This window comes from Lagopus muta, chromosome 6 (assembly GCF_023343835.1).
Source record: "Lagopus muta isolate bLagMut1 chromosome 6, bLagMut1 primary, whole genome shotgun sequence".
Taxonomy (NCBI): domain Eukaryota; kingdom Metazoa; phylum Chordata; class Aves; order Galliformes; family Phasianidae; genus Lagopus; species Lagopus muta.
The window spans coordinates 30,574,074-30,591,823 of record NC_064438.1 but is presented as its reverse complement, the minus strand read 5'-3'; the positions used below and the strand labels follow the sequence as shown (position 1 = coordinate 30,591,823).

The following is a 17,750-nucleotide window of genomic DNA, read 5'->3' as shown; positions in this document are numbered from 1 at the left end:
ATTTCTATCAAGATGCTCCACTGTATCTCAAGCATATCCCACTCAGCTTAAAGAATGGGAAGCATTTGCTTCTCTCTTCTTCTCAGAAAATTGGATCATCTTACAAGCCAATGTTCCACCCAAACATACTTCTTCTTCCTCATTCTGAGTAGCATACATTCTGTAGATATATCATTATACACTACCACATGGTGTCAGTTTTGTATCAAATTGCCTAATGTAACCTTAATTTTAAAAAGACAGCCATTAGCTGTTTAATACACACTTGCTGTAATTAGATATTTTAATTGAGCCTGTATATGGTAACACTGATTTTCTCTTCCTTTCCAGCAGATCTGTTAAGCAGTCTTGCTTCTTTACTTACTAAAAATTCTGTCTAGCTTTTGCCTTATTAGTCTTAATTTTTCTTTCCTACAATTCTGTATTTGTAAATACTGGCAGCCTTGTGGGTAGTTAGGGAAAGCATTATCTTGGGGCTTGGGTTAACCCCTCCTACGCTAAAGAAGTTCCTTGTATCGGATTTGGCAAACGAGTTAAAGGCCTGTATCTCTGACTCCCCAGTTGTGTATGCTCTGCAGAAAATGAACTCTTCATTTCCAAAGCTGACTCATCGTTAAGAAATGTATTTATACGTACTTACAAATGTGTATTTTGAAATGCTTGTGTTTATAGATGTCTCTAGCAAATTGTGTAGAATTTTACTGCTTTTATGTATAACCTTGTGTATTGAGGAGCAGTTTTTGTGTAATTGCAAAATCATTTCAAGAATGTTCTTGTTTGCTCCAGAGTACTCAAGAAAATACATCAGGTTCATTAATGAAAGATCACCTTTTCCAACACGAAACCGTAGTAACCAGTGAACTTTACAATACTTCAAACGTAAGGCCTTCAGCACTTGAGGATTTCAACACCAGGAGAGCCTGTTTTCCTAGCCAACCTAGCCAGGTAAGTTCATCAACGAAAGCAGTTCTTACTTTGCTTGCTGTATTGCTGGCATGCGATGCGGCTTACGACAAGAGAGCATTTTCATTCTGAGTCCTTGTTTGTAGCGTTATATTGTGGACTTCTTGAAATTATCATCATAAATTTTGCAGTTGAAACATACAGCATTATTATCACAGAATCATAGAAGTAAAGCTTTGTGAAGATACAGTGCAGCAGACTATGTGAATAGGTCTTTCACTGTCTTTGAACTCATATTTCTGTATCGTAGACTTTGCCACTTTGAGCTGCTATCTAAATTGTTTAGAAAACGTAAACTGGCCATTGTCTCAATCTTGTTTACATGTGTACCAATACTGTTTTGATTAGAAATATTTAAAGGTATTGTGAAAATGGGTGCTTAGGATGCATTGCACAGTGGGACAGTTGTGAATATTTTTAGTGAAACTTTATAACTTTTAGTTATAAAACTTTTAGTGAAACTAAATATTCTATTTCAGTACAGAAAGGGAGGTAGTCTGTTGGTTACACGTGAAAGGTAATAAGCACCTTGCAGACATTCTTAAGAGAAAAAAACAATAATGTGAGGAAGGCTTGAAGTCCTGAGTTGTAAAGAAAAATGCAGCAGCTTAAATTGCCTTATGTTCTAAAAGCGTATTAAACTAGTACTAATTAAAGATTGAGTAGGTCCTATCTGATATAAAATTGACATGAAAATGCTAGAAGTCACTTCTTGTGCACTGAATTGTTGGTGATTCCATGGAAATTTAAGTAGATAAATATTCTTTAAAATATTTTTCTCATTGTAGCACTACCTGCATCCAACATACTGTGCTTTTTGTGTAGTCTTGTTGTGCACTTTTTAGAACATAGGTGAGTCAACAAAACTTCACATTCTGTACATGCAAGCACTGCTCTTGCTGCTGAGCTCCACGCATGGTGGCCATGTAGCACAGCAGATTTTGAGGTAAATAACAGTTTTGTTTCAATTATGTATAAATATGTTTGAACACTTACTGTGCTCCTAAGTCAAATAACAAGAATGTGCTGAAACTAAAGAGGTTATTAATTGCAATTGAATTCCTTTCACATGATACTGTCACAATGTTATTTAAAAAAAAAAAAAAAAAAAAAAAAAAGAGGAAAACCAACTCCTTCACCTCCTTATCTTCTGGTGTGTATTTAACTTAGCTTAAATGTAACTCTTTGCAATGTTACTTTTAGCTACGATTGTCTTCCTATTGTAGAGTTTCTACTGGAGCAATCAGGTGCATCTGTTCGAAGGGAGTCAGGGAAGGCTGCAGTACTGAGCAAGTGCCATGCCTTGCTTGCAGTTGTAACCCTTCAAGTAAGGTGCAGTACTGGAAAATTGAGCCATGTCAATAAAGATTTTCTGCCTCATTTCCAGTTGGCTAATTATGTTTGCAATGAGATTCTCTGTGGGGTTCATTTGTTGTATTATTATTCCTCGCTTCCTGCTTCAGATGTTACACAGAGGTTTCACCTCTACTAAGATATTACTGTGAATATCAAAAGACTAGATGCATAATTTTCGTTGCATTTAGGTGGTATTTGTGCCTAATGAAATCTGGGCTGTATAATGTTATTCAGTTTCCATGTATGTCTTGCTTTCGTATATAGGTCCCATTAAACACCCAATATGAAAGAATTCTATAAATAAAGCTTTTCCAATGTTTGTTTTCCTGTTCACTTGTTTTTTTTCAGTGTTTATCACTTGCTTTCGTAAAGATTTCTTAGTATCAGCTACGTGTTGGGCTTTTAAGTGTTTTTTTAAGTGTGTGGCTGAGGACTTGAAAAAAGTGAATAGTTCTATGTATGTGTTGTTTTACGTTGAAAAAAATAGAAAACAAAGATTGAGAAGTCAGATTTTATGGTTGTTGGTATTTACTGTAACAGCAATTCTGGGAGAAGGGAGATAGGAGTGAAGGTTATGATTTGGGGTTTTAGCTTTTGAACAGTGAGTTTTAATGTCTTAAAAGCATGCTTAGTACTCTATTTGAACAGTGAGGTAAGGATCCTTGTACTTGTAACATATGGAATTGTAATGATGCTTTTAGTACTTTTCCCCTTGAATTTATTCTCGTAACAGCTTGAAAAAGGCAGTTATCCATAGCTATTACTGATGCTAAAGCAGTACGCTGTTTCTCCTCTTTTGAACACTGTAGAACTTAGCAATCTGTATTTATAAGCAAAAGGTTGAATTAACTGCTTGCACTGGGGACTGGGAATGTGTGGAAGAGCAGGGGCATTAGCTGAATGGGTGGAGTCTTTTTGCACAGCATGTCCTCTAGACCTTGTGGATGTCCAACTAAATGACTTGGAGCCAAGTCAAATAATTGTTCTCACTAGCATACTGCAGTTGAAGCTCATAGGGCAGAGCAGCTTGTATTACGGTTCTGTAATACATGTCACACAAGGATTCCTGAGCAGGCTATGGATATGCTGACTTCTAATTGTGTGAGAATATTTTAAGAAGCTATTCTCTCCACTTCTGCCTTCTGCCCCAGAACTGGAACACGTTTCAATGTAGTAGGAGCAAAGATGCTTGCAAAGTGAAATAGAAATGTTAACTTAAAGCATCTTCTTCAGACATGCATTGTTTCACATGGCAACAACATTAGGAATCATCAATTTGCTCAGTACTGGTAAGATGGTATGTACTCTCAAAGCGATGACATGGGTAACAGAGATACCCTCAGTAATTTCTGATTCTGGGAGAATTTTTAAGACTGGTGCATTAGGAAGTGATTTTGCTGTCTTTTTGATGAGGTATTTTGCAGTTGACAGGAAGGACAAAAAGCTCCAAATCTAATTTCACCTGTTATATTCTGTCTCTCTGATTATAATAGCCCTACAGCATAGGAAAATAATTGCCTGTCTGGGACATACTGACACTTTTCTTTTACTGCTGGACTCTGCTGTTTTCAAAGTTCCTTCTGTACATGTGCTGTATTTGCATTCTGTCACTATTTGCACGTTTTCTTAAAAATCACTTCTGATTCCAGTAACATCGAATGGTGGTCTGCTGTATTACACTCGTTTCTCAGTTCTGCAGTATTTCCAATCTGCCATCTTAAACAACTTTTTCATTGCAAGACAGAGTAAACAAGAAGTCTGATCTGTTTCTGTGCTGTTTTGCTTTATATTTAGCATGTTCTTTGTTATTTGCCCACTAAGGTAAACATTCTGAATTACGGCCAGTTCCATTAACTTTAAAAGTTCTCATGAGTTTGTCTACTGGCGTCCTAAACTGACCACTGTCAGTAACGTACGGTATGATAGCTAAGGGTGAGACGCGTTTAGAAGCTGCTGGTACTGAATACAAGAAATTTGTCTGATAGCACTATTGAACTATTGAATTCAAAATTGAATAATATTGAATAAAATATTATTCTTACACATGGCAAAATCTGGAACACAGCTTTGTGTAATCAATATTTAATACTATCATAGCAGAACTGGAGGAAATTTGAAAACTCAGAGCAAGAGTGAGGGCTATGGAAAGCTCCTCCTAGATAACATGAGTGACACAGCACGAGTTCATCTGGAAGTTAATCCTGGAGGTTGCCACTGATACATGAGACTGGCAAAGTGACATAACGCGTCATTGATCTGTGGAATTAATTGCCACTGTGAGATGTTAAATCTAAATTTTGAGCCTATTCTGAAGTATGGTGTGAAGTTTTTATGTGGATACCAACATGTCCAGAGCCCTTGTGAGACATAAAGCGTTGGGAGGGAAAATGAAACCTTATTGTGCTTGTATTATGAGGAAGTCTGTAAATGGTATTGGTAAGAGAAGGAGGTGAAAAACCTGTTTACATGCAGCAAGAAAAAAAATCCCACGCTCTTAATTGTTTGCATTATATGTGAACATAAATTTGAGACTTAACAACAGTAAACTAACCTCACTTTGTCATTTCAGGTCCCACTGAAGCCGATCAGACACGTTAGTTTTCAAGATGAAGATGAAATCGTTAGAATAAACCCTCGTGATATTTTGATACGTCGTTATGCAGACTACAGGCATCCTGACATGTGGAAGAACGACCTGGAGAGGGATGACGCAGACTCAAATATACCATTTTCTAAATCAGACAGTAAAAAATCTGACTATTTATACCCGTGTGGGGATGGAACTAAGTTGAATTCCCTGAAAGACTCAAAGAGTTCTGTGGTATTTAAAACTCAACCCTCCTCATCAAAATTTAAAAACTCCAAAAGAAGAAAAGAGGATGGTGAGCGTTCCCGCTGTATATACTGCCAGGAAAGGTTTAATCATGAAGATAACGGCAGAGGAAAATGTCAGGATGCTCCAGATCCTATTAAAAGATGTATCTACCAAGTTAGTTGCATGCTTTGCGCAGAGAGCATGCTGTATCACTGCATGTCAGACTCGGAAGGAGACTTTTCTGATCCTTGCTCGTGTGACACTAGTGATGACAAGTTCTGCTTACGCTGGTTAGCACTGGTAGCGCTGTCGTTCATTGCTCCATGTATGTGCTGCTACCTCCCCTTGAGAGCATGCCATCACTGCGGTGAGGCGTGTGGGTGCTGTGGAGGGAAGCATAAAGCTGCAGGATGAATCAGTCTTGTGCCAAACAGAGCTGAAAATCTTTGTTTCCAGGAAGCATCTAACTTGGATTTGTGGAAGCTTTTTGGCGAGCCGAAGGGAATCTTCTTTCACGTAAGAGATGCTCGACGATGTGGAAGAAGCAACAGGACTTGTCAGACCTTGGCATTTTACAAGTGCTAGCCACGCCTAACTGTTTCCTTTGAGCACGTGGCGTTTGTTGCGAGTTGTGAAGGAGATTTTGCAAAGGAAAGCCTGTTCTTATTATTGGCTATAAAATGAGCATATAAACTATGATTATACTAAAAGGGATTAACTTTTGCCACTTTGTACATTCATGGTTTAGGTGAGGGGGCTCTTTTAAAAGGATTAAAACTTACCTGAGGGGAAATTTTAACTAAAAGTGCACTAGTGACAGTTGATTTAAGATTAAGAAAAGTTAATACTCGGCAAATGAGAAATGAAACTGATTTTAAGTGCAACTAAATCACTTATTAATAGTTTTTTGGAAGCAACTTTATGTATAAATAACAAATGTTTATATTTAACTAAATGTGTAAGGTACGAATTATTACATGTTAAACTTCCCTTCCCTCTGGTCTAGTAGGTATGGACCATATCTACTGTCACATTCCATTGTAGTACTTTAAATATTTAATTAGTTAATTTAGTTGCATTTTTATTCCAGATGGACAAATTGATATTTTCAGTCCTGTTTCCCTTCAGCTACAGTTTGTGTTGAGTTGTATCCATACATTCTGATAATCTAAAAACTTCTAAAATATTAATTATTCTAGTCTTGAGTGACCAATATTTTTTTTTAAGCACAGATGTAATTGTCTAAAATGTTCTTGTTAGAACATAACATTTATTTTTATATATAAATGACTTTGTTTTCAACATAATAGCAAAAAGGAAGCTGTTTCTGTTGCTCAACCAGCAAGTTGTTTTCTTTTGGGGCATCCTCCAAAAAATACTTTATTACATATACAGATGTTCATTAAGCAAAAGGTACATTAAGGCAGTTGTAACGAGTTGTCATCAGTGTTCTTGTTTATCTTTCTGTTAAACTAGGATCCTGTTCAACTGTTTATCGAGTACTATGATTAAAACAAAAGATTAATAACAAAAGTGAAATTGTTTTCATTATTTTGAATTGCAACTTCTTCCCACTTCAACATGCAAGAACAAAACCACTGGTTTTGAACAAAGGAAAGGCAAAGAAGACTTGAGAAATAAGCCCAGGCAAAATTGGAAGTGAACTTAATGAAGTGAATTTGGAGGGAGGCTGGGGAGTGGGATGGAGGAGTGCACGTATGCACACATGGTGCTGTGCGTATTTGTTACGGCTTTATATTCACTAAGTGTTTAACTTTCAGAAAAGAATTAAGCAATTAACCATTAGAGAATTTTTAAAACATATTTTGCTCTGCCGTGAAGTAAGAAGCGTTTGCTTCTCATTAAAAATATGTAAAACAATAAAATAATCATTCGGTGGGGTAGGTGCCAAATTGCTGCTGCAGCTGGAGTGGGGCAGACAGACCGTCCTCAGAGTATCCCATGTTAAACAAAAGTAATTAAGTTGAAAAGATGCACGTTAACTTTTCTCACCCTACGTATTTTTCAGTATCGTTTGTGTCGGTCAGTGCCCTTAGTTTTCTTTTGTAGCCCAGCATTAAAGGAAGGAAACATGTATCACATCATTTGTCTGTAAAATACTTTTTAAAAGGAAACATTTATATTTATATTATGGCTTGAATTGACCACATTATGTACATAGCTCATCCCAAAGTATTATTTCACATTGAAAAGAAGAAACGTTATTGATAACTGTAGAAGCTACGAAAGAGCTTCCAGTTTTGTAATGAGTTGATCGGATGAATTAAGTCCACGAATATGATGCTGTAGCAGCAGTCTTGCTTTTTACTGTTAATGCATTTGCTGCTGTTCTGGTTGATTGTCATGCTTCACACGTTTTCAGCTGAACTTGGTTTCCTGGAATAGACTGTTAACCTTAAAAAAAAAAAAAAAAAGATAAAAGAAAAAGAAAAAAGATAAAATGTAAAATAGTAATGTCTGTCTTGTGAATGGGATGCATTTTGTATGTTTCAGTGCTAGGTTCCTAACTCAAGGTGAAGAGAGGTGTGAATGACCTAAGAACAGAATTCGCTGGCTGTATAGGTAAATACTGTAGAATCCTACTCTGTATATACTGCAGAAGGAAATGAATTTAACAGTTTCCTCTGAGCACTAGTACTGTATTTTATATGAAGCATATATGCTTTAATATTTTTACTGAATGTGTGCATTAATATTCTCATTTTGCATTTAACTGCTTTGCTAAAATGTTTTCGTCATTTTGCCTTCCCCTTTAAAGACTTGTTCCATCTGAAAAATGTTGGTGACATTTCAGTGTTCACTTTCCTTCTTGTGATGGAACATGCAGCCTGCATGCCCGTCCTGAGATTAGTGAAGAGAAGTGCAGAAGTACAGTTACATAAGGGTTGCTTTTTATTAGGATGCACGCATACTTTTTTCTCTCGTGGTGCTAGGGATCCTTTTCACGCTTGCAGTTACGAGTAACAAAAGGTAGACTCGGATCAAACCCTTTCCAAAATGGGTTCTTAAATCTGCGCGTCTTTTGTTTTTGACAGCAAGTAAAATCTGTTCTCTTCTGAGCTGTTTTCTTAAGCTGTTTGGGAAAAGAGAAATTCCTTCCCCAGCCTTGACCCCCCTCTCCCTGGGCATCAGAGCTGGAGCTTGCCAGGCATGCGGCAGCGGAGCTTTGTGTTGCTCGGAGGGGAGACCCGAGCCTTGGGAAACCGTCGGTGCATACTAAGTCCCTCGCTCACTGAGAGCCTCAGTTACCGTGAAAATTGAACGTTTCCTATTGAAAGGAAGCTGGGGCAGCCGATTGACAGCGGCGCTCGGGCGCCATCTGCTGGGAGAGAGAGTGCTCGGGCTTCACTCCCGCGGCTCCGGCCTCGCCGTCACGTAACGCGCTTTGGAGCGGCGTTACGGCTGCGGAAAGAGTTTGTGAGTGCGAATGTACGCAATGGAAGCATGGCATCGTGCAGGGATTCTTTGTCTCATCGTGCCTCTTAAATTTTACTGTTAGTGTTAACTGAAAATTATTAAAATGCTTTAGTCGTACGTTCTGTTAGGCTGTCATAGTTACTTTATTGCATGAAAGTATGAAAATGAGGAATGGAACAACTTCTTCGGGTGGTGTCGTTAGGTGTGAGAGATTCCTGTGTAAAGTAAAGGCACATGGGTATTCCTGCAGAAGAAATCTGGCTTTTTGGCTTGTGATGCCAATGGAGCCCGAATAGACACAGGTGTGCCTGCGCACCTCCTCGTGCACTGCAGTGGTTTGGAGGGCTACTCCCACAGCTGCGTGCAAGATTGAAGCAATATTCTGAACATCTACAATTACTATGGTAACTGCTTAGAGTAAACAGCAGCAAAGGATGGCACAAACTTCAGCTGCCTTCCCAGAGCTTATGTAAGGGATGCTGCGAGCAGGCTTAACCCAGCTCCTCTAGGAAAACAAAGTCTTCAGAAGAATGTCTTAATTTTGTGTGTTGGGATATCACATTCCCTTTTCTGTTATGTTCTCTTCAGAACGTTCTGTTCATGTGTACCTGGAGGATAATGCTCAACTCTTGATTAAATAATGCACATAGGTTCATATTAGACTTCAAATCTTTTTACAGCGTATGACAGTATACAACCAGCACAGTGACACATTTATCTCAATAGAGTGAAGATCAAGGTCACGGCTGGCAGCAAAATACTAGTTTTTAAATGATGCTTTATGGTACTCTTAGTGCAGCAGTGGGGTGGATAAAACTTCCCCTTGGTGCATTGACAAATACGAGGAAGGGTGGGCTTGAGGAGCAAGGCAGTGTTTGATTTTTGTTTGTTTGTTTTCCTGAAATCTTCTCTTTCTTGATTACAAAATTCATGGTTAGGTGAAGAAATTGAAGCGTTTGTTGAAGGAGCAGCCTTCATCTTTGAGGCTCCAATATAATCTGTACAGAATTTTCTCCTTTTGCTTGGTGCTGTTTGCTTTCCACCCTTATGACCTCGAAGTGCCTCACATGTATATTGTCTCCATTAAACCTCAACTGCTATTTCTTTCTGCTAATTGGTATATCGTTGCATTAACTCATCCCATAGGTTTTTCCTTTTCTGTCAATGAATACAGCTTGTTACTTTGAGTATATAATGTAAATATGCCCTTAAATTTGTAACAGGTTTATTACATCATATCCTTGTAAGTTGACATGGCAGATGACACATTAAAAATTGTTTAAATGTGATTTTTTTCCTGTAATTACCTGATTAAAAGTGTCTTGAAATGAAACAGCTGACACGTTGTTCCATTCTGTGTGGGGATTATTCAGAACAGTGCCTGTGAAGTCCAGTGTTACAGCACAAGAACAGAATAAAAAGATTTAAATCCAGGTAACACTTGGTCACAGTGTTCTGTGCATTGATTAAGCAAAATGTTGATCAAATCATTTTTTTTTATATTTAAAATTGGTCAAAACAAAGCACTGCATTGCTGTAAAGGTCCCACGGTTTGCTGTGAGATCTGTTCTGAAGAGTTGCTCTACCATTGTAAATGAAAAAATGTCCTTGCTTCTAATCAACAGCAGCACTTGCTCTTGCCATCATACTATGCAGGTCAAGATTCCTTTATGTAATACAAATTCTCTCTATTCGGGATGCCAGCACAAAAATGTGTGTGATTCTCACCACAAAAATGTGCATGTTTAAATGTAATTTTAAGTTAAAATAATAAAAACATATGCAAGAAGAAGAATAGAAAAGCAATCTGTTCATGAAGGAAAATGGAGCTGGAGATGAAGATGTAGAAATCTGAGAGATAGCAATTTTAAGCTCAGTGGTCATTATCTAGGATGGACTATTCTAAGCTGAACTTTACTCGCCTTCAGTTGTTGTATATTCTTTCTGGTTACAACCAGCACACTAGTTACCACTGTTCTTCTGAGCAGTTTCCTAGTGAGAAGACCTTTGGTTGCTGGATATAATTATGGTGGACAATTTACTGCTGGTACCTGAGCTTTTACTGTGAGATTTCACTGCTAGATTGAGGAAAGGGGTGAACAAATTAAGGCACAAGCAAGGGAGAGTTTCTTAGAGAGTATCATAGGTCTCTGTCAGAAACACACATAAGAAGGCAACTCAGCATTAAATGTGCATTTTTTTTCTTTTTTTTTCTTTAAGAAAAGCTACACTTACACAAGAACAAATTACTGCTGTCAGCAGCTATCACTGTCTCTCAGACAGAGCATACGATGTGCCAGTGGAGCTCCAATGTACTTAGGTGCTTTTTTTGTTGTAGCTTTATATTATCTGTGAGGGAAGTAGTACAACAACTTGGTCTTTCTCATGGTTTTGCTGTCACTTGTTCCTTCTTTCTTTACGTTGACTGAAGCTTTCCTCAGTTTTCTCTACTGGCACGTAGAATTGGTCCAGGTAGCATGGTACATACCTGATCACTACAGCTGTGGTTATTATATTTGAAAATTGTATTACCAGGACTAAAAGTGTGAAGTACTGCATCTATTTTTAAGTATTACCACATTAGTTTTCCTTTTCATGTAGCTTCCAAAGAGTATGTTTCTGAGTCTGTTATGGTTTTATGTATATTTTCATTTGACTCTTGCCTATTTGCATATAATTGTCCATAGAATAAGTAATACGATGATATCTAGAGTAGATGGTTAGACGAGTCTTTCTGAGGAAGACAAGAAAAACAAAACACAAAGTTCTAAACAATTCTCAGTGTGCTCTCTTGCCCTAACAACCCATAGGTAATACAGTTAAATAATGTTACAGTTCTCGAAAGTCCATTGAAACCAATATGGTGGAACTAATTGGTTTGGGACGGTTGTCACCACTGGCCTTCAGAAATGCTGCTGAGTGCAGGATCATCTGCTGTGTAGGATCCTCTGTGCTTGTTTTTCATGTTGGTCTTGTTTTTCAGTGGGTCTGATGGAGTGGTTTTCCTTCCTCTTTGGGCTTAGTTGTCTCTCTCAGTTCTTTGAAGCCTAGAAATTGGTGGAGGCTTGAGATGCCAGAATGTGTCAGCCAGAAGCTCACTTCAGCTTGGCTGTGGGTTGTGTGTGTGTGTGTGTGCATGTGTGTATAAGAATGGGATCCAGGAGGAAAAACAGACGAAGAAGAATGTTATCTAGATCACATTCAAAGAATGAACTTATTTGCAATGAATCATCAAAATGATGCAGGATTTGCAAGTGACCTCAAGCTTCTTTTTATAGTTATGCAGCTTATGACTTTCCTAGGGGCTCCTAGCTTTATTGTATACCTGAGTAAGTATCTAAGGACTGTTACAGTCCAGCTTGGACTCTGCCATAATAGGTGCTGTCTTTAAAATCTGCCAAGTCATAGTACAAAACATGCTTTTTTGTAAAAGCTTGTCTGAGATTTGCACAGATGAATATCTAATTGATTGATGTTGAAGGTTGACTGCTCTCCAGACATTTCAATTAACACCCTGTTCTAAAGTGGTGGCGTTCAGTCTTTGAATAATTTTAGCTTGTGGTGGGCTTGCATAAACATCTCTATGTTAGCAATGTTAGTAATGCAAACGTTTCTAAAGTCAGGGTTATGACAGTAGTATCCAGAAGGCTTTATTGCATTTGGAGCTGGTTGCCAGGTGGGTTGGTGGAATCTCCATCCTTGGAGAGGTTAAAAACTCATCTCAGTGTGTCCTGAGCTGCCTGCTGTAACTGACCCTGCTTTGAGACAGTGATCTCCAGAAGTCCCTTCCAACACTTCTGGCTTGTTTCTCAAGAAAATGAAGATTTTGGAGAAGCAAGACAGCAGTCTCAGAAAAGTTTGGTGATTTTGCGCCTGCTAGATTTGGTCCCTGGTTTAGAGGCAAATCCTACTGTTATTGCTTGCATATTTCAAGTACCATGGAGAGAGTGTTGGTTTAGTTACGTCATCATTATATCTCAGTATTTTTGCTGACATAATTATTAAAACATGAGCCTATTTCATGAACAAAGGCTTCAGCATCGTTGATAAGTATCAGCAATGAAGTGAGGGGAAAAACTATTCCAACTGTTAGGGAGTTTAAAAAATATGCACAGGTGTTTGCGTAAGTACTGAACAGCTGCTTGAAATGCTCTGCTGGCACAAAAAATGTTTTCCCAGAACTGCTAGCTAACTTTAAGATAGTTCAGTTTCAAAAAAAATAAAAAAATTAAATTAAATAAAAATCAATTCCTCTGATTTTTTCCAGATTATCTAGTTTAGAAGCTTTTCTAAAAACTGACTGGAATCTGAGGTAAGCTGCCATAGTGAAGACAGGCAAAACTGCCTGGGCAGAGTGTGGAAGGTGTACACTCGCTTGGAGTGAAGTAAGAGCATGAGGATGGGTGTCCTACTCATGCACAGCTATCAGCTCCTAATGGCTGTGGCACTGGGGCTGCGCACCTACCCAAATTTATGCTGTGTCCAGTAGTCAGAGCCAAAGGATGGGTGGGGACTTAAGAAGACTGAGTCATTCCCGTTCTTGTTTCTCCTAAAATATCAAAGTAAAATGCTGCACACAAACATTCAGCCTGTCTTTAGAGGGGCATTAGTCTTAAACGATTTATGATTTGTCTAGAATGATTTTAACTATGTAAAAGTCTTCACACTTGGTAAGATTTCTCTCTTACAAACTTCAGAATTATTAAATATTCTAAAAACCCTGGCCCCTTCTTTGTTCTTAGAAAATTCATAGAATCACAGAGTGGTTGGGATGGAAGGGACATCAAAGCCCACCCAGTTCCACCCGCCTGCTGTGGGCAGAGCTGCCACCCGCCAGCTCAGTCTGCCCAGGGCCCCATCCAGCCTGGCCTTGAATGCCTCTAGGATGGGGCACCCACAGCTGGGTCTCACCACCCTCTGAGTGAAAACTTTTCTCTTAATATCTAACTCCAAATTCTGAAGTACCTGAACAGCATCACTTCCTGGTTAGGAATCCAGCTGCCTACGGATGTCATCTAGCTTACTTCCAGCTGGTTCTGAGGAAGCAGCTGCAGCTCACCAGCTCACTTGTGATCATGACTCAAGTCCTTCTTGCCCTTCTTGATTATTCCTTTGCATCCATCTACCAGTCTTTCCAGAAAGGGCTCAAGAATTTGCTGAAGTCTTTCTTCCTTTTGAACCTCTCACCTCTTTGCTTTTCTCTCAGCCCTCATCAGCTCTCTGAACTGACTGAAATATCCGTACATGCAGCAATAGCCCTGACCATACACTACCATCTGCTAGCCGTGCCTACTGACTGCAGACCTCACTGCTTAGAAAGCACTGCCTAGGCACTAGGCTTCAGGCCTAGCAGTAGTTTCAGTAAAGCAGAAGGTTTATTTCCCCAAAATGAGGACAAATCCTTGCAGAAACAGCCTCTCTTTCTGGGAAGGTGGGAAGCAGGCAGAGGGCAGGTGGGAGAAGGTATGTTAGTTGTACCCTGTGTGTCAGTGTGGCTTTGCCTTCCTGCACTGCCTGTGTTACCTGTGCCTGAAAAAACCCTGCCTGGACACGTGTTCTGTACATATCTCCTGAAACTCCTTCACCACACCAGTTATCTCCACTTAGCTTCCATTTTTCTAGCTTTCAGTTTTGTTAAAAAAATTTATTTACTTTTAGATGATGGAGTGAGAAATCTTGCAGATTTGTGTTGTAACAGGGCTTTTACTGTTTTATAAAGTTAGAAAACTGATCTGGTTGAGCTTTATATTTCTAGATCATCTGGAGCAGTTTCTGATCTTGCAGACTAATCTTTATAAGTGTACCTTTTTTCAGTGCACGTACATGTAGTTGCCGTGTATCTGCACAGTCATAGTCTAGAAGCTGCCTGTAACATACTCCCAGGGATTAGGCTTCAGTTATATCCCAAATGCAAAGCTAACTGCACTTGGCAACTGCTTTGTGCAAGTCCTTGATCCCTTGATTTGCATTTTTTTTCATTGTCCCTAAGCACCTGCACTTGATAATCTCCTTTGAATCTCCTGCGGATAACAGAGGAGCCATTCAGGGGGCAGGCAGTTCTTAGGTCATACAGTGATGGTTTTGTAGACATGGACAGAATAACATATGGATTTCCTTTTCAGTTCATAGGCAATAAGTACTAAATCAGTAACCAGTTACCCTCACGTATCCACAAATGACCCTTTAACAAACGCCAGCTTTCTTATCAGGCTTCTGGTTATGGAAGATACCAAGATGATTGTAGGCTTGCAAACAGTGAATCTACAGCCTGCTGTGTGAGGGGATCTCCCGCAGGATTACATCCCTTATGAAAAAAAAATAAGAAAATTGTATAAGTAAAAAAATCACACTCTGTATAATTAATGATAATATTGTAGAAAAGATCTTAAAGCATGCCCAGTTCAAAATACTGTGTGTGGAAACTGGACACAAGAACATCTAAGTGAAACTGTTCCCATGTTTTGCCAAGGTCATTTAGGAAAGGTTGACATCATGAGTGATTCATGTCTGCAAAAACAGAGCGACTGACATGCTATCACAACATTACTTGAGATGAAAGCCTTGGCTGTCAGAGCATTAGTGAGCACTCTGCCAGGACTTGGCGGAACTTGGACATCTGTGATGCAGCCTGAAGGGAATTCCAGCAAGCATATTTATGTGGATGAAAGAACCTCTCTCCTGAGCTCTGCACAAAGATGGCACAAGAAGTTTCTTTCCAGTGGGGCAGAGCTCTGTGAACGAGAATGGATCCCAAGGACAGCTAACGTAACAGCTCACATGTTGAAGCTGAAGCAGAATTGGGTATCTCAAGCAAAATCTCTACAGTGAAGCTGTTCTCCTATCACCAAATACAGCCTAGAAAAGTTGGTTGTTTATCTGTTCTCCATCACTTGTTCCTTGAGAAACAAATGTTCACGGTTAGGGTCTTTCTTATGATACTTGTCACTTGTAGCATTAGTGGGACACTCTCCTTGGAAATGTTCATACAAGTGTCTCCTCTATCTGCATGCTTCTTTAGATTCCTGTTGACAGTCAAGGAACCCTTCACCTGATTCCTACACCACCAGTGCTCCCAGTCTCTATCAATTGGCACAGACACATGGCAAGTGATATTGTGCTCTCCTGTGAGCAGTGCTGCAGTGGCCTTGTGCTCTGGTTTTAGCTCATGTTCATACTGCAGTTGTTCCAACTTCACTTTCCCTCGTTTTGCCCGATACACCCATTCCAGCTGGTAGCAGGCCTCCGAGTCTGTCACTGCTCAGTGAATGAACCACATTGATCACATTTTCATAAGTCGTGTGGAGAAGCCCTGTTGTGCTTTTCCTCCTTTACTCTTGCTGCTGTAAGAAGCCTGCATAAATTTTAGTGTCACGTAGCCACAGATGAATAAGACTCTTTCAACGTCATGAAAAAAAAAGTGTCATTGAAAGGCCAGTAATGAAAACAACTTTAATGTCCCTTAAATCAGGCAGAAACTGTATATATTCATTTTTGTATTTCATTTTATCTCTGTATCAGCTCTTTAGCTTGTAGAACTTCATATGTAGGCACTGTTATTGTGATATATGTTTCAAGTGATTATTTCAAGCAGAACTGCATAACAGGATAATGTGTGGATTTCACTCTATGCACTGAGGAATGTAAGCAGAGGAACATACTGAGTATTTCCAAAGCTGCTTTAACCCATAAGTGGTTAATGTTAACATTTGTCTAGTGCCAATAAAGTTAAATTTATGTGGCATGTAATTTAGGAAATTGAGTAGGCAGAGAGCTGGTGGATGCCTTCTTAGCTAAAAAAAAGTGTTCACTTTCCTTTAAACATTCACACGCATTTGTCATAGCAACCTTGAAGTTGGCCATAATGCTAAGCAAAATAAATAGTGTTAGCATAATGTTTGCTGTAATAACATGTCTCATGAGCTAGTTCAGTACTCCTTTTTATTACTTTATTTTCATTGCTCATTCACTGTGTTGGAGTTCTGTTTTGTGGTTTAATCATTATTACATCATTTTCCTTTCTCGATTTGAAGCTGCTGCCCTGTTCCTGTCATTCCATGCACCCCTTGACTGTGTGCACGTATCACTCCTGACTTGTTCTGTTTCATAACAGGGAATCCTCTGGTCCATTACTTTCCAATAAAGACTTGTAGTGGGATACATTTTTTATAAATCCAGCTCATCAATACTTTATCATTAGGAGGAAAAAGAAAACAAGGATTAGCAGGAATGTGTACTGTGTTCTACAAAGTATGGCAAAAGGCACAGAAAGCTTAATACAGTACATCATAGTCACATCTACACGAGGCAAAACAAAACAAGATGCTAAAGTTGATAGCTAATTTTCATTAAACTACATAAATCATGATCAAAATACCCAGCATTTAGCACAAATCCTGAGTTTGAAGTAGAAAAACTGTTCTTTATTCCAGTCTTCTATTTCCCTGCTCTTTTTGTAGCCTACATAAGAATTGGTTTGTATGATATATTTGCAGAACAAAGCACCAGAGTTTTCTGGAGGGTGAGTGATTGCTGCCCTGTGCACCTTGCCACTCTCTCCTTGTGCACGTGGCAAAAACCCAGCTGACTCTCCCTGGGAGAGGCCACTGGCAGGGCAGGACTGGAGAAGGACAGGGCCAGCACCCTATTTTATTTTTTTTTTTATCCTTTAATAACTTGAAACAATAAACTTTATTTTTGTACAACATATGTAGACTGTTCGAACAGAAAAAAATTAAAATGGTCTATTACCCTTGTCCCTAGGAAAAACGTTATGGTTCGTCATGGTGGTTGCTTTTTTTTTATATCGTAATCCTCCTTGTCTGAGAGGTGAAACTCACTTCACCTCAGATGGCTCACCTAGAAGAAAATAATCAAAAAATATTCAAAAACCTTCCTAAGTCCCTGTCAATACATTTCAGTGTAAATTTAGAAAAGAGGCCAGTTTTTGAAAGGTTTCACAATCTCCATCCTCAGATGTTTTGGCAAAGATTGTCCTATTCTCTGTGTACTAACTTACATAGAAACGATCCTTGTTGCATCCAAAATATATCCCATAGTATTTATACACAGTGCTATATTCACTTAAAGACTATCTATATGCGATGCAGAATCTTCCAGATTTTACTAGCAGAAGGAGCCAACTGCATAATAAGACATCAAATTTGACAACGTATTAATG

At 38.9% G+C, this 17,750-nt stretch overlaps 1 protein-coding gene across 1 annotated transcript in view; it reads left to right on the top strand.

Annotated features, from left to right (window-relative positions):
- Positions 1-6,357, top strand: part of SPRED1 (sprouty related EVH1 domain containing 1) — a 54,373-nt gene extending 48,016 nt beyond the window's left edge. Inside the window, exons 5-6 of the mRNA XM_048950256.1 lie at positions 787-945; positions 4,889-6,357. Coding sequence (XP_048806213.1) covers positions 787-945; positions 4,889-5,548 — 819 coding nt within the window. The 3' untranslated portion in view covers positions 5,549-6,357. The remainder of the gene's footprint in view (positions 1-786; positions 946-4,888) is intronic.
- The last annotated feature ends 11,393 nt before the right edge of the window (positions 6,358-17,750 follow it).